Raw genomic sequence first — 27,048 nt, 5'->3', positions numbered from 1 at the left:
TGAAGCAATCTCAGCGAAATTTCGGATAAACCTTCTGTAATAGGAGCATAGTCCCAAAAAGCTTCGGACATCATGCACTGTCTTTAAATTTGGACATGACTTGATCGCTTCAACTTTTGCAGGATCCATTTTGACACCATCCTTTGAGACAATGTGTCCCAGAAAGTGAATCTCTTCCAGAAAAAACTCACTTTTTTTTGCATTGATGAGCAACCTATGACTGCGTAGCTCTTTGAACACAATGGCCAAGTGATGCCTATGCTCCTCTTCATTCTTTGAGTAGACTATCATGTCATCAAAGAATGTATCAATAAATTGCTGGTGTGGACGGAAAATTCTTTCCATCATCATATTGAACGTAGCAGGAGCATTTGTGAGACCAAAGGGTATCACTTAAAATTCGTCAAGGCCAAACGTCGTTCTAAACGCAGTCTTGTGCACATCCTGTGATCTAATGCGAATCTGATGGTACCCACTCTTTAGATTTATCCTGCTAAACATAGCTGCTCCTTCTAATTTGTGCAGAATATCATCAATTCTAGGTATAGGGAACCTATTCTTGATGGTATTCTTGTTCAGTGCACGGTAGTCGATGCACATACGCCATGAGCCATCCTTTTTCTGCACCAACAACACTGGAGAACAGAATGGGGATGAACTGGGCTGTATCAGCCCCTTTTCTAACAGCTCTTGTACTTGGCCCATTATCTCTTTGTGCTGAGCCGCACTAACCCTGTACGGAGGCTTATTTGGTGGGCTACTGCCTGGCACCAAATCTATCGCATGGTCCTCGGGTCTCTCTGGCGTTAATTGAGACGGTAATGAATCGGAAAAACAGTCACTATACTGTTGTAAAAACATTGATCTTTCTTTATCTAGCACAGATAAATTTGATTCATCACAATCTGACACTTCACGTGTAAAAACCAAGTACGTAGAAAGATGCTTTTTCATTACAGAAGTAATAGCAAAAGCTGATACTGTGGGAATAGACTCCCCTTTAAGCTTTATATCCAGAATGTGAGTCTTTCCCCTGCTCTGTATAGTGATCTTTTTGTTGTAGGCATCCATGATTCCTTGTACACGAAACAACCAAGGAATACCTAACAACACATCACATCTGTCCAGTGGGATGATGTAAAATTCTTCAGCATCTACATAGGACTGGATATGTAGGCGCAACTTTCCAATGATGGGTGTCACAGCCTCTGTATGGCCAGGACATGCCAAACCTGCCTCTGCTGTATACCCCATCTCTTCAGGTCTGATTTCCAACTTTGAAGTTAATTCTGGGGAAATGAGATTGGCTTTGGCACCTGGATCAAAGAAGATAAGCACTGTTTGTTCCCTGACCTTTCCCCATGCTCTGCAAAGCTCACTTGCATCTGAATTTGGCTTGTCGCCCACCATATCTGGCACTAGACCAGCCATGGGCTTCTTTCCTTTCTTGTCCTCCTTGTCTTCAGAATCAACTGGCCTTTTCTTTGTAGGACAATTGTAAGCAATGTGGCCAGGCTGCTCTCAGATGAAGCATTTGTTCTCTGACCTCAGGACATTCTTTTGCTCTTCCGATTTGCGAGGAAAACGTCTTTTCCATTTCTTTGTTGGTCCTTTTTCTGATTCAGCCGTAGCTTTGTCTTTCCTTGCGTTGGTTGGCTCCTGAGTCACTTTCGGAGCCTCCTTGGGAACATACTTCTTCGCTTAATTTTTCTTGGCTGATCCTTCCTTGACGCCAGTATTGAATTCACAATCTTCTCCCTTGAGCAAACCATTGCCAGTGTTTGCTACCTCGATGAGCTGCGTCAAAGTAGTGACTTTGGTCTTCGTGCAGTATTTTCTCAATCCTTTGGGTAGGCCATAACAGTATTTTTTAATCTGTTCTGTCAATGGCACAAACCTATAGGAAGTTACTGGAAGTAGAGCTTTCCAAAACTTCCGATTGTAGTCATCCAGATTCTTGCAAGTGGCAGCATTAAGCTGGTGCCATTCTGTCATGACATCTGCTTCAAAGTCATCAGATAACCATGCTGCTGCAAAAATCTGCTTGAAGTAAATCCATGTGGACAGAGCTTGCCCTTGAAGCAATAAAGTTGTCCACCATTGTCCCGCATTCCCTGTCAAGAAAGTGGCTGCCTTGCGGACCTTTGAAGCCTCTGTAAAGTTTTCCCTTGCATAGGCCTTGTCAAACTGCTCGACGAATGAGAGAGCCTTCTTCCTGTCATCAAACCCTGTAAAGGTCGTGAAAGACACACCTTTGCCACCTTCTTTGTACGGAGTTGGCCTCTCAAGCGGCGTTAAATTGTCATATGGAAGTGATTAAAACATGGGAACACTGTTAGGGTTCATTTGTGTTCCCTGACCGCAATTAAGTTGAACTTGGAAATGCCATATTTGGCTGTTGATTTGTAATTCCAGCCATACCAAAATTTGCCTGTGGCATCCCAAATTGGCCCTGAGTGGTTTGAAACCGTGGTAGCATGCCCGTGACACCATACATGGGGTTAGGCATCATCGTTTGAGCACCCCCAAACACTGTTCCTGGCGTGTAAAACTGATTTCCAGGTGCATGACCAGCCATGCTCTGGAATACTGATCCACCTCCAAAATAGCCAGGGTATACTGAAAGTGGTGGGAAGACCTGTTGCATAGCGTGTAGGTTGCTTCCCTGCCCATTAGAACATGCTATAGGCTGCTGAAAAGTGGCTGGCTGAACTGGTACAACTTGAAAAACTCGCATCTTAGCCACCTGTTCTTGCACCTTAGGCACAGGTTGTGGAGACTGCATGTTCTCCGTCAAGTGTACAGGTGTTTCTATTGACTGTGCAGTATGAATCACCTGTGCTCGAGCCTTAACAGGATTTTGAATATGATCTAGTGACCCAACTTGCTGAGATGGAACAGGAGGTTGCAGAAAGGCTAAAAACCTCGGGTTCTGCATTACTTGTGTGAACATAGCCACAGCAGTAGCCAACTGGGTCCTGAATATATCATCATCCGTCTGTGGTGGTCTTGAAGACTCACCCACTTCATGTGTCTGTTGACCCTGCGAAGAGGAAACCTCTTCAGTCACATCATCCGGTCTGTCAGTCATAATTGCAATTCCCTGTGTCTGGCCTATGATCCCCCGTGTCTTCAAGCCCAAACTGACCAAGGCTCACTTCTATGGAAAAAAGTGATTTAATCCCGGCGATGGAACCATGAAACCGGCCTGTACTTTCAAAAAGGGCGGTAGACCTTAGACTTAAACCTTATTTGCTTTCACCCACTTAATTTGTCGCCCACTTTACCTGTTTTTTCAAGACACAACAAAAGGGAAAGGGATACAGGCTGCTAGAATGCACCTGTATGAGAAGACCGACATCAGATTGGCCCCTAACTTAGGCGCCCCTTTCGGTATTTCTTTATTGTTCAAAAGAGGGAATAAACGCTGTGGTTCCTACAAGCTGCCCCGCACAAACTCGGCTGAATTTCCACTGTTCCAGCCCGATTTCGGCAGCATAACTGTACTAGAACCCTTCACAGTCAGTATTCCCACGCATTGGATGACTTTCCCGACGCATACGGGCACTTTGCAAAACCTGGCGAGAATCTGCAGCACGCTGAATTCTCTGTTTTCAGCCCTGAAAATGCGCCAGATCACCTGTACAGCGGTCCCCTTGCATCCCCGAACCTCCTGGGGGTATTAGGGTCCGTTAAGGGCCAAAACCCTAAACCTGCAAAAATACACAGCAGGCTGTAATTCACTGTTTCGGGCTCCGTTTCGCGTGCCGGTCGCATCTGTAGCAAGTCCTCGAGCTCCCGCACCTGTAGGGCTACTTGCCCTTTGAATCGGACGAGATTTCTGGCGTGAAACCTCTCCGAATTCACCTGTACCTGCGGGGGGATTAGCCGCTAGCTAATCCAGTACCTGTGCAAGAGGCTCTTGCCTCGGCAATCGCGCATGAAGCCACACAACTGTACATTGGTCAAATGAAGAGCCCACTAGAGGGGCATAACATACTGCCAAAGGGGAGAGAGAGGGCAGTGCGTAGCGTGCAGGGCATCACTCCTGGCACCGCATTGTGCATAAGAGGGAAATCAAGCACTCCATAGCTCTTAACCTGTGACAAATCTGAAAATGAGGCTCTCCCCCTCCTAAATTCAGCTCCACTTCTTGTTGCATGAGGCAAGTGCACCAGAACGTGCCACTTGGCACATTTACAAGCATTTTCCCGTTTCGGGGTTGCCATCTAAAAATATCCCAACCGGTTGCCCAGTTGACTTCACGGCAGAGTAAGAAAATGTTCCCCTTGTCATTCCGGAGATAATGACGTCAACACATTTTCAGGTCCCAAAATAGCAGTTCCCTAAAATTTAGGAGATGCTGCCATTGTATCTTTCTAGGTCATCCGACCCTCTTTGTACATTGCGGCCACATCCAGAACTGAAATGTAGCCTCTGTAGCAAAGGATTCCACTTTGGCTAGTCAATGACCCCACTTGGCTAACCATAGTCCTTGTCCAACCTCAGTGCTCTCTTGCCCTCAGGCCTGGACTCCCTCTGGACAGTTCCACACTAGCTATGCAATGCAGGGCAGTTAGATTTCCCGAGGGGTGTTTCCAAAAAGTGAAAGTAAATAGATAATAAGAAAGAAATCAACAAAAAGGATAGATAGTAGTCACACGCTGGTGACATACCCCCCTCTTGAAATCTCAAACGTCCTCATTTGCATCTATGTCGTTCATGCTCCTAGGCAACACTGATGTATTCAACACCTGTCGACACATGTACGACACATACATGCTCATTGTCAACCCTGGTGTATTCAACACCTCGTCGACTCATGTATTGCCTGCGTGTGAACCCTGTCCCAATGACATAGTGGTAGCTGCACACTCTGCCATTGCTTTGAGTCACTAACTTTCCAATGACAAAATGGTAGCTGCACATTTTGCCACTGTCTTATAGTACACGTTGGATCCCGTAACACTTTCGAGCATACCCAAACCGACAGTTTAAGAATGCAGTTACACATGTACTCTTTAATAGAAGCAATCACTGTATCCTTGACAAACTGACAAGAAATACTCACTTCTATAGCACTAACCAAAGTTTTGGACATTGCATAAGAGCAATTGCCAAACTGACAATCTGTACAGCTCTAACATTCATGTAACAGGTATTTGATTTGAGCTCACTTTAAATACCATGTACATCATTTGTTTCAGAAGCCATTGTGACACTGACAATCCATTTAGCTTTGAAACTCAAGGGGTCAAGGTAGGTTGCAAATCGAAGGCTTCCAGGTAAAGTGATAACACAGTTGGTGACTCTGCAAGTTCACCCTCTTCGATCCACTTAGCATCCATTGGTGGATAGTTTCTGAACTTTACCAAGTAACGCCTAGCAACCTTGCCTTTCACTTTCCTTTCTTTGTGTGCCAAAATCTGTTCCGGGACCAAGATCTCGTCAAGTTCCTCGACTTCCGGCTGATCTTCAGCTGGCATATCCTCTGGCACATCACCCACATAGGGTCTGAGAAGACTTACATGAAACGCATTGTGAATCTTCCAACTGTCAGGCAATTTGAGCCTATATGCAACATTACTGATTATGTCGTACACTTGAAAAGGTCCATAGTAACGCATGCTGAGCTTTGGAAACAGTCTTTCCTTGCCCTTCATCTTCTTTAACCTTGCCTTTTCAAAGCGTAAAAGCACCCAATCACCAAGTGAATATACCACTTCACGACGGTGACGATCAGCTGCTTTCTTTTGCTTTGCCTGAGTCCTTTCTAAGGCCACTTTGACCTTCTTGTACATTTCATCCATGTCCTGAACATACTTATCTGCTTCAAATATCTTGTTCTTTGTATGCAGTATGGGAGGAACTTTCTTGCAACCTTCAACTATCTCAAAAGGTGCCTTGCCAGTTGATGAATGCACTGTATTATTGTATGCATACTCCACCAATGGCAAATACTGCTCCCACTTTCTTTTATGTCCTGACACATAGCACTTCAGCAGATCTAGGACAGTAGAATTTTCCTCTTTTGACTGCCCATCTGTTTGAGGATGAAATGACGAAGAGAATTTGAGCGTGGTGCCCATATTCTCAAACAAGCCTCTCCAGAACAAACTTGTCATGCGTGGATCACGGTCGCTAACAATCGACTGTGGCATGCCATGATACTTGAAAATATTGCTCATAAACAAGCGTGCCATCTGATCTGGCTTTATCTTCTTCCTGACAGGAATAAAATGAGCCTGTTTCCTGAATCTGCAAATAATGGTCCAAATACCATCATTTCCTGTCGGCGTTCTCGGAAGATCAAAGATAAAATTCATAGCAATACTTTCTCATGGTTTATCTGGAATAGGTAGTGGTTGCAATAACCCTGGTGCCTTTTGCCTGTCAAACTCGACCTTTTGGCATATTAGGCATTCTAGCACAAAGGCATCCACATCCCTTCTCAATGTAGGCCAATAGAAGAATGTCTCAACCGCTTTAATTGTAGCATCGATACCACGATGCCCTGCATACGGTGGGACATGACTCTCTTCCATAACTTTGCGTCGCAATGGCTTTGTGACACACAATTTGCCATGCATCATCATGAACCCGTCTTAAGAAGATAGTGTTCATGACGTTGTCCATCCATTAGTTGCTCGAAGACCCTTGCAAAATCTTCATCATTTGCATACTGTCCTCTCATATCATCAAGTTCATGATGATAAGGAATCGACACAGCTGAAATTTGTGGCTTCCTTGACAAGGCATCAGCCACAACGTTCTTCTTGCCTTCCACATGCACAATCTGAAAATGGAACATGGACAAGATATTTGCCCATCGCATATGCTTCTCAGATAACTTTGTTTGTGTCAAGAAGTATCGCAAGGTCTGATGATCCGTTTGGACAAAGAAATCTGCACCTAGCAGGTAGTGTTTCCAACTTAAGAGCGCATGAATCACAGCCAGTAACTCTTTCTCATAGACCTACATAGTCATCTCTGGCCCTTGCAAAATTCTGCTCTCATAGGCTACTACCCTGCCATCTTGCATTAGCACTGCACCAATGCTACTACCGCAGGCGTCACACTGGATCACAAATGACTCTCTAAGATCTGGCAACACAATGACTGGATCTGAAGTCATCTTTGCCTTTAAGAGATTAAAAGCTGAAATCTCTTTTTGTGTCCATCTAAAGGTGACTGCCTTCTTTTGAAGAGCATGTAAAGGTGAAGCAATCTCAGCGAAATTTCGGATAAACCTTCTGTAATAGGAGCATAGTCCCAAAAAGCTTCGGACATCATGCACCGTCTTCTAATTTGGCCATGACTTGATCGCTTCAACTTTTGCAGGATCCATTCTGACACCATCCTTTGAGACAATGTGTCCCAGAAAGTGAATCTCTTCCAGAAAAAACTCACTTTTCTTTGCATTGATGAGCAACCTATGACTGCGTAGCTCTTTGAACACAATGGCCAAGTGATGCCTATGCTCCTCTTCATTCTTTGAGTAGACTATCATGTCATCAAAGAATGTACCAACAAACTGCTGGTGTGGACGGAAAATTCTGTCCATCATCCTATTGAACGTAGCAGGAGCATTTGTGAGACCAAAGGGCATCACTAAAAATTCGTCAAGGCCAAACGTCGTTCTAAACGCAGTCTTGTGCACATCCTCTGATCTAATCCGGATCTGATGGTACCCACTCTTTAGATCTATCCTGCTAAACATAGTTGCTCCTAATTTGTCCATAATATCATCAATTCTAGGTATAGGGAACCTATTCTTGATGGTATTCTTGTTCAGTGCACGGTAGTCGATGCACATACGCCATGAGCCATCCTTTTTCTGCACCAACAACACTGGAGAACAGAATGGAGATGAACTGGGCTGAATCAGCCGCTTTTCTAACAGCTCTTGTACTTGGCCCATTATCTCTTTCTGCTGAGCCGCACTAACCCTGTATGGAGGCTTATTTGGTGGGCTACTGCCTGGCACCAAATCTATCGCATGGTCCTCGGGTCTCTCTGGCGGCAATTGAGACGGTAATGAATCGGAAAAACAGTCACTATACTGTTGTAAAAACATTGACCTTTCTTTATCTAGCATAGATAAATTTGATTCATCACAATCTGATACTTCATGTGCAAAAACCAAGTACGCAGAAAGATGCTTTTTCATTACAGAAGTAATAGCAGAAGCTGATACAGTAGCAATAGACTCCCCTTTAAGCTTTACATCCAGAATGTGAGTCTTTCCGCTGCTCTGTACAGTGATCTTTTTGTTGTGGGCATCCATGATTTCCTGTACACGAAATAACCAAGGAATACCTAACAACACATCACATCCGTCCAGTGGCATGATGTAAAATTCTTCAGCATCTACATAGGACTGGATATGTAGACGTAGCTTTCCAATGATGGGTGTCACAGCCTCTGTATGGCCAGGACATGCCAAACTGCCTCTGCTGTATACCCCATCTCTTCAGGTCTGATTCCCAACTTTGAAGCCAATTCTGGGGAAATGAAGTTGGCTTTGGCACCTGGATCAAAGAAGATAAGCACTGTTTGATCCCTGACCTTTCCCCATGCTCTGCAAAGCTCACTTGCATCTGAATTTGGCTTGTCGCCCACCATATCTGGCACTAGACCAGCCATGGGCTTCTTTCCTTTCTTGTCTTCCTTGTCATCAGAATCAACTGGCCTTTTCTTTGTAGGACAATTGTAAGCAATGTGGCCAGGCTGCTCACAGATGAAGCATTTGTTCTCTGACCTCAGGACCTTCTTTTGCTCTTCCGACTTGCGAGGAAAACGTCTTTTCCATTTCTTTGTTGGTCCTTTTTCTGATTCAGCCGTAGCTTTGTTTTTCCCTGCGTTGGCCGACTCCTGAGTCCCTATAGGAGCCTCATTGGGAACGTGCTTCTCGGCTGAATTTTTCTTGCCTGATCCTCCCTTGACGCCAGTGTTAAATTCACAATCTTCTCCCTTGAGCAAACCATTGCCAGTGTTTGCTACCTCGATGAGCTGCGTCAAAGTAGTGACTTTGGTCTTCGTACAATACTTTCTCAATCCTTTAGGTAGGCCACAACAGTATTTTTCAATCTGTTCTGTCAATGGCACAAACCTATAGGAAGTTACTGGAAGTAGAGCTTTCCAAAATTTCCGATTGTAATCATCTAGATTTCTGCAAGTGGCAGCATTTAACTGGTGCCATTCTGTCATGACATCTGCTTCAAAGTCATCAGATAACCATGCTGCTGCAAAAATCTGCTTGAAGTAAATCCATGTGGACGGAGCTTGCCCTTGAAGCAATAAAGTTTTCCACCATTGTCCCGCATTCCCTATCAAGAAAGTGGCTGCCTTGCGGACCTTTGAAGCCTCTGTAAAATTTCCCCCTGCATAGGCCTTGTCAAACTGCTGGAGGAATGAAAGAGCCTTCTTCCTGTCATCAAACCCTGTAAAGGTCGTGAATGATACACCTTTGCCACCTTCTTTGTACGGAGTTGGCCTCTTCAGCGGCGTTAAATTGTCATATGGAAGTGACTGAAACATGGGAACACTATTAGGGTTCATCTGTGTTCCTTGGCCGCTATTAACTTGACCTGAAATGCCATATTTGGCTGCTGATTTGTAATTCAAGCCATACCAAAATTTGCCTGTGGCATCCCAAATTGGCCCTGAGTGCTTTGAAACCCTGGTTGCATACCCATGACACTGTACATGGGGTTAGGCATCATCGTTTGAGCACCCCCAAACACTGTTCCTGGCGTGTAAAACTGATTTCCAGGTGCATGACCAGCCATGCTCTGGAATACCGATCCACCTCCAAAATAGCCAGGGTGTAATGAAGGTGGTGGGAAGCCTGTTGCATAGCCTGTAGGTTGCTTCCCTGCCCATTAGAACCAGCTATAGGCTGCTGAAAGGTGGCGGGCTGAACTGGTACAGCTTGAAAAACTGGCATCTCAGCCACCTGTTCTTGCACCTTAGGCATAGGTTGCGGAGACTGCATGTTCTTCGTCAAGTGTACAGGTGTTTCCATTGACTGTGCAGTATGAATCACCTGTGCTCGAGCCTTAACAGGCTTTTGAATATGATCGAGTGACCCAACTTGCTGAGACGGAACACGAGGTTGTAGAAAGGCTAAAAACCTCGGGTTCTGTATTACTTGTGTGAACATAGCCACAGCAGTAGCCAACTGGGTCCTGAATATATCGTCATCAATCTGTGGTGGTCTTGAGGACTCACCCAGTTCATGTGTCTGTTGACCCTGTGAAGAGGAAACCTCTTCAGTCACATCATTTGGTCTGTCAGCCATAATTGCAATTCCTTGTGTCTGGTCTATGATCCCCTGTGTCTTCAAGCCCAAAACTGAGCAAGGCTCACTTCTATGGGAAAAAGTGATTTAATCCCATCGATGGAACCATGTAACCGGCCTGTTCAATCCAAAAAGGGCGGTAGACTTTACTTTAAACCTTGATTTAGCTTTCACCCATTACGAGTCGTCTATTATACCTGCGCTATAGTGACACAAGAGAGGGGAATGGGATACAGATGCTAGAATGCACCTGTATGAGAAGACCGACACCAGATTGGCCCCTAACTTAGGCGCCCCTTTCAGTATTTCTTTATTATTCAAAAGAGGGAATAAACGCTGTGGTTCCCTACAAGCTGCCCTGCACAAACTCGGCTGAATTTCCACTGTTCCAGCCCGATTTTGGCAGCATAACTGTACTAGAACCCTTCACAGTCAGTATTCCCACGCATTGACTGACTTTCCCGACGCATACGGGCACTTTGCAAAACCTGGCGAGAATCTGCAGCACGCCGAATTCTCTGTTTTCAGCCCTGAAAATGCGCCAGATCACCCGTACAGCGGTCCCCTTGCGTCCCCGAACCTCCTGGGGGTATTAGGGTCCGTTTAGGGCCAAAACCCTAAACCTGCAAAAATACACAGCAGGCTGTAATTCACTGTTTCGGGCTCCGTTTCGCGTGCCGGTCGCAGCCGTAGCAAGTCCTCGAGCTCCCGCACCTGTAGGGCTACTTGCCCTTTGAATCGGACGAGATTTCTCGCGTGAAACCTCTCCGAATTCACCTGTACCTGTGGGGGGATTAGCCACTAGCTAATCCAGTACCTGTGCAAGAGGCTCTTGCCTCGGCAATCGCGCATGAACCCACACAACTGTACATTGGTCAAATGAAGAGCCCACTAGTGGGGCATAACATACTGCGAAAGGGGAGAGAAAGGGCAGTGCGTAGCGTGCAGGGCATCACTCCTGGCACCGCACTGTGCATAAGAGGGAAAGCAAGCACTCCATAGCTCTTAACCTGTGACAAATCTGAAAATGAGGCTCTTCCCTCTTCAAATTCAGCGCCACTTCTTGTTGCATGAGGCAAGTGCACCAGAAGGTGCCACTTGGCACATTTACAAGCATTTTCCCGTTTCGGGGTTGCCGTCTAAAAATATCCCAACCGGTTGCCCAGTTGACTTCACGGCAGAGTAAGAAAATGTTTCCCTTGTCATTCCGGAGGTAATGACGTCAACACATTTTCAGGTCCCAAAATAGCATTTCCCTAAATTTTAGGAGATGCTGCCATTGTATCTTTCTAGGTCATCCGACCGTCTTTGTACACTGCGGCCACATCCAGAACTGAAATGTAGCCTCTGTAGCAAAGGATTCCACTTTGGCTAGTCAATGACCCCACTTGGCTAACCATTGTCCTTGTCCAACCTTAGTGCTCTCTTGCCCTCAGGCCTGGACTCCCTCTGGACAGTTCCACACTAGCTATGCAATGCAGGGCAGTTAGATTTTCCGAGGGGTGTTTCCAAAAAGTGAAAGTAAATAGATAATAAGAAAGAAATCAACAAGAAGGATAGATAGTAGTCACACGCTGGTGACAGACAAATCCTCCAAGCTCGTAAGAGTCAAAGACCGCCATCATGGTTGGTTTCCAAATGGCATAGTTGTCTCCATTCAATTGCCGATCCGAGGGAAAGGTAGGGAGTGTAGGTATCGTGATTGTTTGATCACTTACGCCGGAATAGAACTGGACCAATCTCCCCATTCTTCATTGACGGTGGTGTCACCGCCGCCGATCCCATCCTCATGGTTTCCTTCGTCACCATGGGCTGAATATGTTTTCAATCATCACTCTTCTCCATGGTGTTGGAGAATTTGGGCATCTTATACGGCGAGGTCGAAGTAGAAGATAGAAAATCTACAAATTTGTCCACTACAGTTGAAATCAGCCCCAAAAGAGTGAAAAACGCAGAAAAAACAGCAAACCGCCTCTTTTCGTCGTGAAAAATCAGCAACACCAACTCGCATAAATCACCGATCCGATTCAAAAGCACACCGTGGCTTTGATACCATGTCAAAGGTGCAGCGGAAAAAGAGTGAATCGGATGAGAAACTCGTCTACAACCGCAATCAAGACACCTCTCCGTGATGGGCAGTCAATATCTATCGTGTTGGATCTCCTCGCCATCAAGGTACTAGCGCTAAGCGCATACCGCCCGCTGAACGGGCACTGGATTTCACCGAGCGCAAAGCAGCACCACGAGGGTGTGTAGGCCACTTGGGAGAGGGAGCGCTAGAGGTAGAGAGAGAGATCGATGTGCAAAAACGCCAGCAAGAGGAGATTGATGGTGCCTGCAGAAAACGCCAGAGAGAGAATGAGCACGACTGTCAAAACGCTAGCAAACACAAAAAACGCTAGAGAGACAGAGAGTGCCCAAATGCTGGAGATCTGCACTGAATAACATACCAAATAGTACAAGGGGAGGGATGTCTATATAGAGAAACTATCAGTTTGCCCTACTGAGCCAAAAAACCCCACGATCCCAATAAATGGCTAATAAATATGTAAACTCACTAAAAGTGACATGGAACACATATTTAGTCGCAGAACTGCAGAAGACTCGAGACTCTGACGCCGGGGAATCTTAGGAATGAGGGTCCCGCCTCATGCAAGCCTACCTGGTGAGCATCACAGTGAAGTGCACCGCCGAGAACAGGTACGTCTACGTCAAGTATGGCCGGGCATAGCCACAAAACAGCCCTAACTCACTAATCTGCTCTTGGGAGATATCGGAGCTACCACCAGACAGGAAAATGAACTCTAACACAAGGCTGACCTCAATCCAAGCACCTTGGCCTTGGGAGTGATTATCGACACGATTGCTATCCAAAACTTGGCATCCACCGACAGTTTAAGCAATAATGACATGGCATTGTAGTCACGCTGTCTGTTGTAGGCTCAATTGCTTATTTTGTTAAGTTTTCACATTGAAGCTCTATTTAGCCTTTGGCCGGCTGAATGTGGATTTTTGGCCTTAATCAAGAGGCCTTATGCATCGGTATTTGCTTTTGGCACACCACAAGTATTTGGCAACTCGGCTTCATCAACTTTTTTGAAAATCAATTTTTGTTTGTTTTTTTTCTGGCACCGCTTCTATGACAAGATTTATGGTCATATTGGGTTTGATTCTTCAACCTTTGAGTTTATAGTTTAACTTTTGCTTCTACAACAATCATTTTTTCCTAAACTTTTGCAATAGTAAAGATTCTTACAACGTTGCCTAAAAAGCTTTTATAGAGTTGTTTAAAAATCTAGAACGGGTCAAACCGGATGGAGTTTTCTCAAGCATCAAATAATTATTTTGCAACACAAAGAACATACAACCAAATCAATATCTAGATCAGAAAATCATGGTGAACTACCATATGTTAGTGATGATGTTTGTCCAACTTTATGGAAAGGTCAGAATTATTGTGTCTTTATGTTGTCAAGTGTATAGACACTACCTATGCATGTGCATAAGGTAAGACCACCTTGTCATTCAGTCTATCTATGTCTGCTGTCTATGTGTCACGATTGTGACTTAGTTGCATCATACACTTTCTCATGGTTGCAGATATGCAAAGTGACATGCCAAGGAGGACCCCTACACTTGGATGGTCAATTCTCTTCGCTATAGAGACATGCTTCTTCACCAAGAACGACACTCCTTCAATGATTGGTCAGACCCTTTCACCCAATGGTTGCGGCTGTTCGTCCAAAGGATCTGTCTTTACGCCTAAAGTCATGTCTCTTCACCATGAGATATGCCTTTTCATTTGTGACTCTTCGCCTCCTATATAAGGAGCCTATTTACTTAGTTTTCATTCATTCAATCAATCAAACATCAGTGTTCAAGTCTCTCAAGTCTAATCTACAACTTTTAGGCTTAAGAACACATAACTAAATAGGATGAAACACTAATTAATAGCAGTAATCCTCACAGTGGTATCATAGCAAATTTTGTTCCTAGACCTGATGGTTGTGAGCCTCTCACCCTCTCCGCTACCCTACCCTCTTTCGGAGTTGTATGGAAGCAGAAGAAAGATGGAGTCCTTCTCTTGGAGTCCCATGAGGTAACCCTTGCCCTAATCTATCTGTAATACATAGATAATATAGATATATGGAAGGATGGCATACTCGATGTGCGTGCTAAAATTTCTTGATGGAAGCCTCGTGATTCACCTCTTCATCGTTGCCTCTTGGTAGCTGGCTGTTGCCTCTTCACCGGCTGTTGCTCATGCGGTGCCCCTTCTGCCCGTGCCTCTTCAGCATGAAGTGGTGCTCCCCTTCCCCAAGAGTCATCACAAAATGCTGGCTGAGAGTGCCTCTTCACTGCAATTTGCATTGTTGAGATTTTTACGCATGCATAAACTTTTGCGTTGCTGAATTTTCAGGGCTGGCTGGCTTTTCACGCTGCTGCAACTCTTAGATGGCTCTTTTACGTATAAGACCAGCAACGCACTTTATTAACACTAAACAAAAACACCCCAAAATTTTTAAGCCCCAAGTGACCGACCACACTTGGTTGCCTGCCCCAATTTTTAAAGCCAATGTGTGTTGTTTTACACAAACAGGACACCTAGCAGCGAGACAATTAAAGATGCCGCAAGGACAACTCTTGGCAGAATTTCAGCCCCCCTCTCCCACCTCTAGCGCTGGTGCCTTGTTTTTCTCCTGCATGTATTGTTTTTAGAGGGGTAAAGGCCTTCAAATAAGACCTAAGGGCTCTCACTTTGGCAGTCTATCCGTGGGAGATGCAGAGCTGAGCCATGGGAGTTGTACCTTGTTGATGCAATATAAAGAAATACCGAAAGGGGCGCTAGGGTTTGGGGCCAGTGCTCTCTTCGGGTAGAACTCCGCCACTCTGCATCTTGTTTGTCGTGCATCTCTTTCAGTTCAATGTTATTGAAGTGCTTAAAGTTGTTCAGTCTGTTCTTTCTCGTTGGCACGTGGTTCCCCTCTTGTTACAACCGGTGGATGACCGAGGAGTGTTGCTGATTCTCAGCGAGGAGTTGGTTGCGTTTTGGAGACTTGAAGGTGATTTGAGTGTGACTGCTCGTGCCAAGTACCTTGTGGATCTTTGGCCAGCCAATTGGACCGATTTTGTGCCCGATGGGGAGACTGAATTTGGACCGATTTCAACTGGTGTACCTGCCCTTCTTGAGGAGTTTGGAGATCCCTTTCGTTGAGAGGCTGCTTGTAGCCTTGAAGCCCCGTTTGTATCTATCCATGGAGGATTTTTTTGCGACCTTGGAATGTCTTGACGATGGCACCAAAGAAGAAGAATGTGCGGAGACTTGAGAGTTCTCATGATGGGGACACAAAAGAGGAAGTCTACCTAGATACATGGATGATGCGTTGGAGCATTTGTCAAAGTCTACTCATAGCGAGGAATTATAGGAGTGACTTGAGAGGAAGGTTCCGGTGTTGTCGGTGTTTCCACATGATAAAGGCTGGATGTCACCAACTATCAGGACTCAAAGGTGCTTATGGAGGCAGTAATGGAGGCTTGCGACCTTATCTTTATGGTGCACGACGAGATTGAGTGGCCAAAGGCTCCCACAGACGGATCTCTTTCTACCAAGGAGTTGGAGAAGTTTGCAGAGCTTCAATGTGCTCGGGGTCGGCCTAATGCAAGGATCTGGTCTTTCATCTTCCTCAATAGTACACGACAGACACTCAAACATGTTGGGAGTATGGCCAATGCTTTAGAGATCGTGAACCAGTTGGATAAAGTTTACAATAGGATGATGCCTACAAAGAGCTCTTCCTTGGAGGTACCTCTGTAGTTGAAGTCCATGAAGGATGACATTGAGAAGATGCAAGAGATGAAGCAGGTGATTCTTTAGAAGATATGGTTATAACCTTGACGATATGGTTATAACCTTGATGACGCACTTGATTCTCGACTACAGTACTTTCTATTAAGTCTTGAGTACTTGAGGGTTTGCCATTGGTGAACAGGATTGTTTATTTTGGGCCTTGTGGTTCTTTGTAGTGCTTTATGCAGTGGTGGAGAGGACTTCAAACTCTTTCTTCATTCTTGGAGGTCTCAAATCCCTAGTCTCGTTGTTTTGGAGGTTTTGTTTATTTTGGGCCTTGTGGTTCTTTGTAGTGCTTTATGCAGTGGTGGAGAGGATTTCAAACTCTTTGTTCATTCTTGGAGGCCTCAAATCCCTAGTCTCGTTGTTTTGGAGGTTATCTCCTAGGTTTCACTGTCTAGACCTGATGAGTGAGGGCTTCTTTGTGGTTGTGATACTCTCATCTTTGACACTTCTATTTCAATCTCTTCCGCGAATTGCTTCTTTTGGCCAATTTTTCAGCTTCATTTGACTTGATCATTGCAACCTCCACTACGGTCATCTTCACTTGGCACTGGACGGTTCGTCGTTTCTTGGCTTGGCGCTCATTTTGACTCTCCAAATTTTGTCCGGACTACGCTTTTTCCTCCAAGCTTCTTAGCTTCTGGGGGGGTGTTAGAGCTTTACGTTCACCTTCCACATACCTTCACTCCTGCTTACGACTTGTCTCACGTGCACTCAAGCCCTTGATTGTGGGTTGGTCACCCTTTCACCCTTTTGTTAGGGATTCTAAGTACATATAGGGTTTGCACCAAACAGGTTACCCATTTTATCATCTACTCCCAATTTTGTGGATTCTCCCTGTTGGGTATTTTGAAAGTTTTTACCCGACTCAGAGTTTGGGTCACTATATTAGTGCAGCCTCTATCCACATACAGCTCATCTTGTATCATTCTACCTCTGGAGTTATCGAGTTACTGGCTTCACATCTCTCTCTCTCTCTCGTTCTCTCTCTTGTTCTCGCCCGTGTTTGTTTCGAGTTACTGGCTTCACATCTCTCTCTCTCTCTCTCTCTCTCTCTCTCTCTCTCTCTCTCTCTCTCTCGTTCTCGCCCGTGTTTGTGTTTCTTCTGCTGCATATGCTGACACAAGCTGCTGTTGCTGTGTGTGTAGGGGTGTTTGTGGCATTACTTTAAAAAAGTGCGTGCTTGTTTCGTGTGTGTGTGACGTGCATGCATGTACACATTCCTGCACTTTTCATTAGTTTATAAAAATCAGATCTTGTCTGAAGCTGTACAGGTATACTTGCAATGAAAATGTGTTGGCATAACTGCCTTTCTATAATTGGTTTTCAAGCATGATTCTTTATATAGCTTTCTTGAAGTAAGGTGCTCTATGGGCAGGTTGCAGAGTGCTCCACAAGGGAGTTCACTGATCAAAAGAGAGTAAATATGACTGTTGCAGACTACATCACTTACTGGAAGCGCCATAATTCATATAAGCAAGACTTGGATTGCGCAGGCTCTTTTCTTTACTTGAAAGATTGGCATTTTGTTAAGGTAAAACCGTGTATAATCAGCTCTTTGTGTGTGCAGATGGCCTTGTTTTTTCTCTAGAATTAGCATGGTGTGCTTTGATGCAAGCACATAAAATGCCTCAAAGAATCACTTATATACAGTTCATTGGGCATAAGTAGCATGCTTTTGTTGCTTGGTTGTTGTTCCTGCCTTTTTTGTCCAAAAATTGTAACATGCATGCTCTCAAGGGGAGTTTTTTTTGCATTGTTATCCTGGTGTAGTGTTTACTGATAGACTTCCGTTTGAACTATGTGAAGGATTATCCTGAGTATGGCCCTTACAGCACGCCAATTTTTTTCATGGATGACTGGCTAAATCTCTATCTAGAGCATTATCAATTACATGCTAATGAAGGTGAAGTGGAGACACCTGGGTGCCTCTCGGACTACCGTTTTGTGTACATGGGACCTAAAGGTACAAATTCTATGCATGAATCTTAGTTTTTCTAGTTATCATTTATGTGCCGACTCATTTTTCTTAGTTTGCAAAATACCTCAAATAAGCTGATGTAAAGTTTAGCTGGTGGTCCCTGTTGTGAGGAAGTTTATCCTCTTATTTTGACTATATTCACATCTCAATTTGGTGGGCTTTTGCAGGCTTCCAAGTCAACTTATATTTGTCTATTCACCACAATTAATCTTAAAATGCATAGTCTCAAGCAGTCATTTTCTACCTGTGTAGGCTTGTCATGAAGACCTTGACCAAGTCTAGACTGGTCTACAATCTTCCGTTAGTTTTGTTCTGAAATTTTTACTGGAAGTAAGTCAAAGACGCTGATGTTGACCCATTGAAGATTTGTAAAAAGAAAATGTTTCTCAAAATCTACTTAGCAAACTGCGTATGTCATCTCATTCATTTTGTAGCAGTCCAGCGATAGTTTGAATTTGTAGAAGAGAGCATAATCCAAATTAGGGATTAAAAAAAGTAGAGACAAAAGTTTTCTAATCAAATTCAAATTGTTTGCCATCTTCCTCAGTGTATGTGGATTTTTGGGATGCCAAGTATACACCATAGTTAACTATCACTCTCTCGCGGATAATTGGTAAGTGTGCTCGGTGCGTGATGTGGGTAGCCTCAGAGCAGTTCGCTCTAACTTGTTGAACTCACATAGTCTCAACCCCAGAAATTGATGCCCGCCACGGATCCCTTCCCAACATGTGATGGAGATTATAAACAAGACCAAAATATCTCCTAGAGGATGAGGTGAAGTGTGTAGACTGTGGTGGGTGTATCCTTGGTGGGCACTTGGCCACGATGATGTCTTGGCTGCCACTTGCCAACTCACGCCAATAGCTTGTCCAAGAATGTCGTGGCTAGTGAGTGGACTAGAGGATGACATGAACTGTGTAAAGTGTGGTAGGTGGTATGCCAGGGCCATGCCTGATGGCTTGGCTACAACTTGTTCACCAAAACATGCCAAGTGCCTAACCAGTCGTGTCTAGTGACTTGGCTCGCTGGTCTAGGCTCGCTAGTCCAATGAGTTGATTGCAGAGTAATGGCTAGAATATCTCTTGGGGGATGAGGTGAATTGTGTATATAGATTGTGGTGGGCGGTACACCAGGTGGGCACTAAGCCACTTTGATGGCTGGGCTACCACTCGCCCAACTCATGCCAAGGGCTCCTCGTCCATTATCGTTGTAACCAGTGAGTTAGCTGGTTGGTCTAGGTTCAAGCAAGTAGCACATTATATGTGCACGATAAAAATGTCGACCGCTGATTGGTGGGTTTGCTTGAAAGTGTCCATCTACATGTACCTAGATGAGCCTAGGAGAACCTTGATTTCACAATTAAAGTTTCAAAAGTGCAGACTAGAGAAGTCACAGGCTAGAAGAAATAACCACGTTTTTAGGGGTTTTGAAGCTGATTTTTATTTTTATTTTTAAGGGTTTCACAATTGTTTCTTGCTGCTTTTAGGGTTTCTTGTATTTTTTGGTTGTTTTAGTGTCTCTCTCTCTCTCTCTCTCTCTCTCTCTCTCTCTCTCACAATGGAGATCAAGAGCAACTCACCCGTGTGCAAGTCTCCCTCGCGGTAACGAAGGCAACATTCATGGTCACGAACAAGAGAATAACACAGGTGGAAAAAGAGATGAAAGAGTGGAAAACGGAGATGGAAGGATGGTGGAAAGAAAAGGCCAACCTCATTTAAATGGTCTTCAATGAGGACAAGCAATAGAAAGAGGAGAAAGAAGACTTTTAGGCAGAAGTCCAGGCGCTCCGGGAAGAAGTCTTAGCCCTCAAGCGAGAGCTTGCGGAAACTAGAGCAGGGAGTGGACTTGAAGAAGGGGAAATCCAGCCCTTGATGATAGAGGAACTCAAAGTCATCAGAGAACAGTGCGGAAGATCAAAGAAGAAGAGAAGCAACATGAGGCAAAGACGTCATCGTGGGTAGATGTAATCACGAAAACACAAAAGAAGGTAGATGATGCCGAGAAATGGATAGTAGCCGCCAAGAAAGCGAAAGGGAAAGAACTAATAGCCATCCCCGCTCCCACAATCATCAACATGACCCTAGAGGAAGAGCAAAGGAGGAAGGCTAGAGCTTTACATGTACGAGTGGCTGGTCTAAGAGATCGTGATGATGTGGAGGGGAAGTCAAAGAACTTCTAATTATGATGGGTAGTGAGTCCACTCACACAAAGGCATGGAGAGTGGGGAAGAAGAGAGAAGGAAATGGGGAGACTTCCAAGGAGAGAGCATTGATCTTTCGCTTCCCCTCCATGGAAGCAAAGAAGGATTTCTTGAAGAAGCGTCCTACATTAAAGAAGACAGGGATATTCCTTGGGGACGACCTCACACTCTCATAGCTTGCTCATATGCGAGAAGTTATGCCTGAGATAAGGACAGCCCGAGAGAAAGGGAAATTGGCCTTCGATGAGTAGTTATTATGGAGAGACGCTCCGCATGATGGCACGAGACCTATGGGACCACACTCAAAAGTTGCTGCTTGGAATTGTAATGGATCTCTACACCTTGATGTGGGTGCTTTTGAGGATAGTTTCACTAGGAGGGACACCATCTTCTATTCTGAGACACATCAGGCCCTTGGGCAGTCTATGCCACATGTCAGTGGATACAAACGGGAGACAACTTGTAGACAAGAAACTCGATCAGAGCACAGAGGACGGGGCTTAGGGGGAGTGACAGTCTTATTCAGGGATGAGTTGCAGTCATTGATACATATAGTCCGCAGGGATGAGCAAGCTAGGTACATATGGGTAAGACTGAGGGTAGAGATAGGAAGATAGCACTACATTTCACTAGGAGGGACACCATCTTCTATTCTGAGACACATCAGGCCCTTGGGCAGTCTATGCCACATGTCAGTGGATACAAACGGGAGACAACTTGTAGACAAGAAACTCGATCAGAGCACAGAGGACGGGGTCAGGGAGAGTGACAGTCTTATTCAGGGATGAGTTGCAGTCATTGATACATATAGCCCGCAGGGATGAGCAAGCTAGGTACATATGGGTAAGACTGAGGGTAGAGATAGGAAGATAGCACTACATTGCTATTTGCTACTTTTTTCCGGGTACGTCAATATATGCACTACCTAGAGGACAGTCCCTCTTTTCTATTTTGGATGATGACATATGGGAGTTCTCTAGGGATGGTGACATTATCATCTTGGTTGACTTCAATGCTAGGACTGCCCATCACCAGACAATATTTTATGGAAATTTAGAGGAGATGCCGAGGGAGCTGGATGTTGCAGAGAGGGGCCTATCTAGAATATCACAAGATGTGGAGTATATTGAGTATGGACGACACTTGATAGACATGGGGACTGCACATGGATTGGCCATTTTGAATGGCCTACACAGAATTCTTGCTGCGGGAGGTTTTACATGCTTTCCACACAGACATGGAGCTAGCACATTGGATTATGTCATGGCACAACCGAGCTTTATCTCTAGTATCCAGGACCTCACAATTGGACCTAGACCTGCTGGTGTGGCAGTAGATTATGCCCTTGTGTCGACGACCATCTCTTTCCAGTTTAGTGTAGCACACATACCACGGATAGCAGCCCCTACTTGCTACACCTTTACATGGGAGACGGACTTTGTCTACATAGATGGGATCTACAGACGCCTGTGCACTGAGGAGCCAGGGCGACCTCTTGAGGAGCTTACTACTATACGGACACAAACATTCCATGATGCAGCAGTAGAGGCATACCCACACACCCAGCTTGAGCAGAGACGACATTCTGGGAGCATGCCCCAAAACGGTTGGTATGATGAGGAGTGCCGCGAGGCGAGAGCCAGGCTTCAGAGGGAGGTGCCTTTGGGGGACATCACTCATAGACAGTCACAGATTGCCTTCCGATGCCTAGTGCGGCGGAAGAAGAGGGTATTTTTGGCTCGACTAGAGCAGGATCTATATCAACTATTCTTGAGTCAGGACTTAGGTGAGGCATGGCGACTCTTGCATGAGCACTCCTCCCCTCCTGCCATTACTTCCCGTCTTCAACAGAGGCCTGGAGCCAGTATGCGTCCTCCCTGTACACAGTTCTTGGACAGCCGCCTCTTCCCGACCCCCCCAAGCCATGCCCACACACACTTGCTTTTTTCACCGCTGAGATGGGGAAGAAGGCCATTGATAGGATGAGGACTGGGAGAGCATATGATCATGATGGCTTAGTGGCTGAGCATTTTATACATGCCAGGGATCTGCTTGCAGAGCCTCTAGGAGTGATGTTCAACTGTGCCATGTGCGAGGGTTTGCCTGATACTTGTAGTTTATCTACTTTTGTATGTATCTTCAAGTTAGGAGACTCTATGGAGCTTGGGAATTATCACACTATCATGATTGGACACACATTGGCATAATTGTACGCATCCATTCTTGAGCAACAGCTGAGTAGATGGGCAGAATACGCACAGCCGGAGGGGAGCAGCAAACACTAGACTGACTGGAGCACATGGAGCATTGGGTGGATTGGAGAGGATGTGTTTACAGATTCAGTTTTAGGAGCCTCGGACGAATCTCTGGCTTTTCGTCACTTTGGTGGCTTCCGCATTGCTCTATGGAGTTCAGATATGGGGGCCTTCATTGGACCATCACGGGAGGTCGGGTCGCACTAATGGATGGGAAGACATGGAGAAGCCTCTAGTCTCTATGATCTTGCGGCTAATTAGAGCCAAGGCTTCAGTACCACATGACATTATTCGAGCAGAGCTAGCTGCCTCCCCACTAGTGGTTGAGGGGCTTACCGGATCAGTCTCCTTTTTACACCGCTTGTGGGACCTCCCCAGAGACAAATATGCCTGCCTAGCACTTGAGTCCTCTCAACAGTTAGCTTTGTAGGGAGACACAACATGCTGGTATGGGGAGATGACATCATCGTTTCTGGTACATGGGTTCAGCATGGACAGATTGCCCCCCTTCTAGTACTCATTGGATGCACCCTCTCTGACTCTTACACTGACCGAGATCACCAGGCTCATCCGCCAAGACCTGATTTAGCTAGATACTAGGAGGACTTGGTATAGCTGGCTTAGGAGTTGGGCACGAAGATGGCTTTTTATAGAGAGCATTTTCTCCAGCTTACTGAGGATGGTTTTATGACAGGCCGAGATACATGGACACCCACTTATCTCATGGGATACGATGTGCTATTGACGAGATACGCACATCTTCACACCAGCTTCGGATCTAGACTGGTATATACAGCTGAGTACCAGCAAAGGCTAGGACATGTCCCCTATGTCACATGGAGCCTGAGACAGAGTTGCACTACACATGCCACTGCCCAGTTTACTGTGAGATATGAGGCCGCTTTCACTGCCTGTTTAGAGAGGGCTTTGGACCACTCTCTAGAGTCATGGGGGTGAGAGGACCAGAGATGTCTGGGTCTGTTTTTGCTCGAGCTGCGCAGACACAGAGAGAGCCTGATGAGAGGAGAGGCTAGCCAGTCTCAGAGAAGAATCACAGACTTCTTTAGAGTGGACATTGGGCAGCCACAGGTGCAACTACCACAGCTGAGCTCACATTCTCCTCTCACCAGAGGCACGTTGATCAATCGAGCGACCGAGCTAGGGAGATCTAGACGTCCACGACTACGGAGGACTACACAGCATCGACGGAGGCTGCATCAGAGGATTCGGATCACTCTGGCCCGACATGCACGACGCCCGGTCCGACTGTTGACCATGAGGAGATTGATGAGATCGGCCAGCGACCGATGATGGATCTCCTATGATTCAGCTCTTTTGAGGATTGCACATCTTGCTCATCTTGTATCAGCCTTTGTATCAGCTCTCACCCATTATATTCCCACACGCACACCCACATTGTGTTGTATTAGCCCCCAGTCACTACTTTCACCCCCCCCCTACTCATATCCTACACAGTTCCAGCTAGCTGCTTACTAGCAGTTAAGATTTTAGTTTTTCAATACTTCATTTTATTTTTGTACCCAGACATTGTAGTAGATCCACCAAGATTGTATCAGTTTGGTCTCATAGGTCATTTTGGCCTTTTGAAGACGTTTAATATAACATTTCATTTCATTTTCTATTAAAGTTCAGTGATTTTGAAGTTTCTGTTCGTGTGTCGCTATTGATTTCTCGCCTGGAGTGTGACGTGTCCAAGCCTGTAACATTTCATCTTTACATGGTAAAAACATGCTTGTTCGGAGTGTGTTACCGACAAGGAGAGAATCAAGATTTGTGGAGTGAAGATCATAGGTGGATGTGATAATATCTCACAAGAGCGCTGAAGAAGAGGGCTGTAAGTAGAAAGCACAAGGCTTTCACTATGTGGTCATAAGATTTCAAGAGGCCGATGGATCACCATATGTTGTGCATAGGGTCGACTTTGAAATATGCTGAGTCCTCACTGCTTTGTTGCTTCTATATCTTTCTTAACCACTTTGTTGTGTTCATATAAGCATCCCTTTGTCTCTCTGTTATATTATCAGGAGTTTTTATCAATGATTCAAAATCTCGCTTATCTTACTACATCTGATTAGTGAAGTATTGCAGCCTTTTGATTATAAGATGTTGACTCTAGAACACATTGCCTGCACGGAAGAAAATTATACTAGTTACAATTCACAAAAAGATGGTTCCGATGGCTTCTTGGCTCTCAAGGGGATGGCTGATGAAAATGTGCAGCTTAAGTGCTTTTCATTACATGAACGGAGTTCCAAGAGTTTCATTTAAGTTTAATCTTCAACTGCTATGAAAAGCTTGAGTCACAAGTATCCAATGTGCCCAACGAGGGATTCCTGCATAAATTGTTTCTGGATCCTTCAAGTTTTTGGCCTTACTCTTGCATATCCTTGTTTCTACGTGGGTTTCTATTAGTTATCTCCTCTAGTTATCTATCACACTTGTGTTGAGGGTCCTATATAAGCTGCAGGAACTTGGACTCCTTTACATGCAGATGTATTGAGGTCATACAGCTGGTCGAGCAACATATGTGGGAAGAAGCTTTGGCATCTGTTGCCGCCCTCAGAGACTCACCTTATTTTTGACAGGTAGGCAAACTAATATTTTTGTATGAACTTGTGATCTCACTGTCAAGTCCGTGGCTACGACTCGTTCTCAACATAATTGGGATTGTGGTGTGCTACAGGCACATGAGATCTTCAGTTTATAACATCTATGGTGACATATCAGTCGAAGAATTTCCCAATTTTCATAAAGCAGGTTGGCTAGAATGCACACAAGAGAAAGGGCAGATTCTTTTTGTTCCGAGCAAGTGGTATCATCAAGTGACAAACCTTGTAAGATTTGAGTTTTTGTTCTTGGAATATGAGTTTCCGTCGTGGTTATTAGTTTGACCTTCAGAAATCTGAGTGTAAGACTTCTCTCCCTGTTTTTCAAAGGAAGACACCATCTCAATCAATCACAACTGGATTAATGGCTACAACCTGCATTGGGTGGTGTGTGGAAATTTTTATACTGCTACGTGATTTAGTCCACTATCTGAATATTATATGTCAATTCTTGGTCTTTTTCATACAGTGGGAGTTAATTTTGACCGATTATAAAGAAACAAGGGCATCGATTGAGGATATAAGACTGATTGCTGACGACTTCGAGGAACTATGCCAGAGAAACCTTGCAGAAAACTCAGGTTTTTGATCCTTGAATTTTATATTCCCAGTGCTTTCTGCATTTCCAGAACTTCATACAACTCACAAATGTCTACTGTATTTCACATTTTCCTTTGAGAAAAATTAACTTGTGCTTTCTATTAAAACTTGCACTGCTATCTGATGGCAAAAAAATGATTACAAGTGTCTTTTGTTGAAGCACCCAGAGTCAAGCTAATTTCATAGTGCATACTAGTCTGAAGGGAGGTTGGCAGCAGCGGACTGGTACACGCTAGTCTCTAACTTCATGCTTGTATCAAGTGAGTCGGCAGCAGTTTTCTTCCACATACATTTGTTGCTGCCTTTATCTCTAAGGAAGCACTGAATCTTGAAGTATGGACGCCCTTAAAAAATGGACTTATTCACAGAGAGCTGGTTCTGCTTGAGGAGTTTGAAAGGCAGTGGCTGACTTGGAGTTGCTTGGTGAGAGGTGCCAGGGGGGGGTGCACATTCACGTTGAATGGACAGATGGGAATTTTGATGTCAGTTCTTCTTTCGATAAGTCAACTTCATCTAGATGTCTGGATGCAGATGCTATATTCCAGCAGTATGACATTTTCTGCAATGTAATTACTGATGTAATAAAGCTTGAGGATGCACTTCCTGAGATGTGAACACAAAAACATTTCACAATGAGAGTCAAGTTCTAGGTTGTGGGTACAGGGTCTCCTGAACCTGCACATTACGGGAGGATTGATATTTTTGGTGGTGCCAGGTTTTGATGTAACCATTCTAGCTCTACCTCTGCATCCATATCTTTTTTTTTTCCGAGAAAAAAGATCCTTCTATTAGTTAATGAAACTGCCCATAGGGCTACAACCACCTCTACTAGAGAGGGCTACAACAATCATAAGGGGAGACTCTCCCAATGAAAAAACAGCGTATGTACAATGAGGCTAAATCAGGAGATGGGAGGAGGGAAGAGCCACACAGGTGGACGGTAGTGCCATCTGAGCACACCCTTGACCATGGTGAAGAAAGGCCCAGGGTGCCAGAGTCGAAGGAAAGCCTCTCTACACTCCCGCATGCGGTCGGAGCTGCCCTGGAGTCGCTTGAACTGTCCCCTGAGAGTATGGATCAGCTCTAGCCAGAGATCTCGAACCGTCTCTGCTGGTGGTACAGGGTGAGCCTCAAAGATGCTGAAGTAGCGGGCCCGCCAGATGAACCATAGTGTCAGGCCGCAGATGAGCTCCCAACACTCCTCTCTCACTGCACCACTCCTGTGGAGTAA

At 45.0% G+C, this 27,048-nt stretch overlaps 1 protein-coding gene across 6 annotated transcripts in view; it reads left to right on the top strand.

The window, feature by feature from the left end:
* The window catches only part of LOC147425857 (arginine-specific demethylase JMJ20-like), a 91,977-nt gene that overhangs the window by 40,383 nt on the left and 24,546 nt on the right, over nucleotides 1–27,048 (top strand). For 3 of the 6 annotated variants that reach the window (XM_086498480.1, XM_086498477.1, XM_086498481.1), the window contains 6 exons: nucleotides 17,533–17,688; nucleotides 17,964–18,120; nucleotides 25,079–25,196; nucleotides 25,295–25,445; nucleotides 25,548–25,604; nucleotides 25,687–25,798. In XM_086498480.1, coding sequence (XP_086354606.1) covers nucleotides 17,533–17,688; nucleotides 17,964–18,120; nucleotides 25,079–25,196; nucleotides 25,295–25,445; nucleotides 25,548–25,604; nucleotides 25,687–25,798 — 751 coding nt within the window. Of the gene's footprint in view, nucleotides 1–13,903; nucleotides 14,403–17,532; nucleotides 17,689–17,963; nucleotides 18,121–25,078; nucleotides 25,197–25,294; nucleotides 25,446–25,547; nucleotides 25,605–25,686; nucleotides 25,799–27,048 lie in introns of all 6 variants that reach the window. The other 3 variants (XM_086498482.1, XM_086498478.1, XM_086498479.1) reach the window with 3 other exon arrangements.

The sequence above is a fragment of the Adiantum capillus-veneris genome, chromosome 24 (assembly GCF_014529385.1).
Source record: "Adiantum capillus-veneris isolate H3 chromosome 24, ASM1452938v2, whole genome shotgun sequence".
Classification (NCBI taxonomy): Eukaryota; Viridiplantae; Streptophyta; class Polypodiopsida; order Polypodiales; family Pteridaceae; genus Adiantum; species Adiantum capillus-veneris.
The sequence above is the reverse complement of the archived record's forward strand: the minus strand, read 5'-3'. Positions and strand labels throughout refer to the sequence as shown.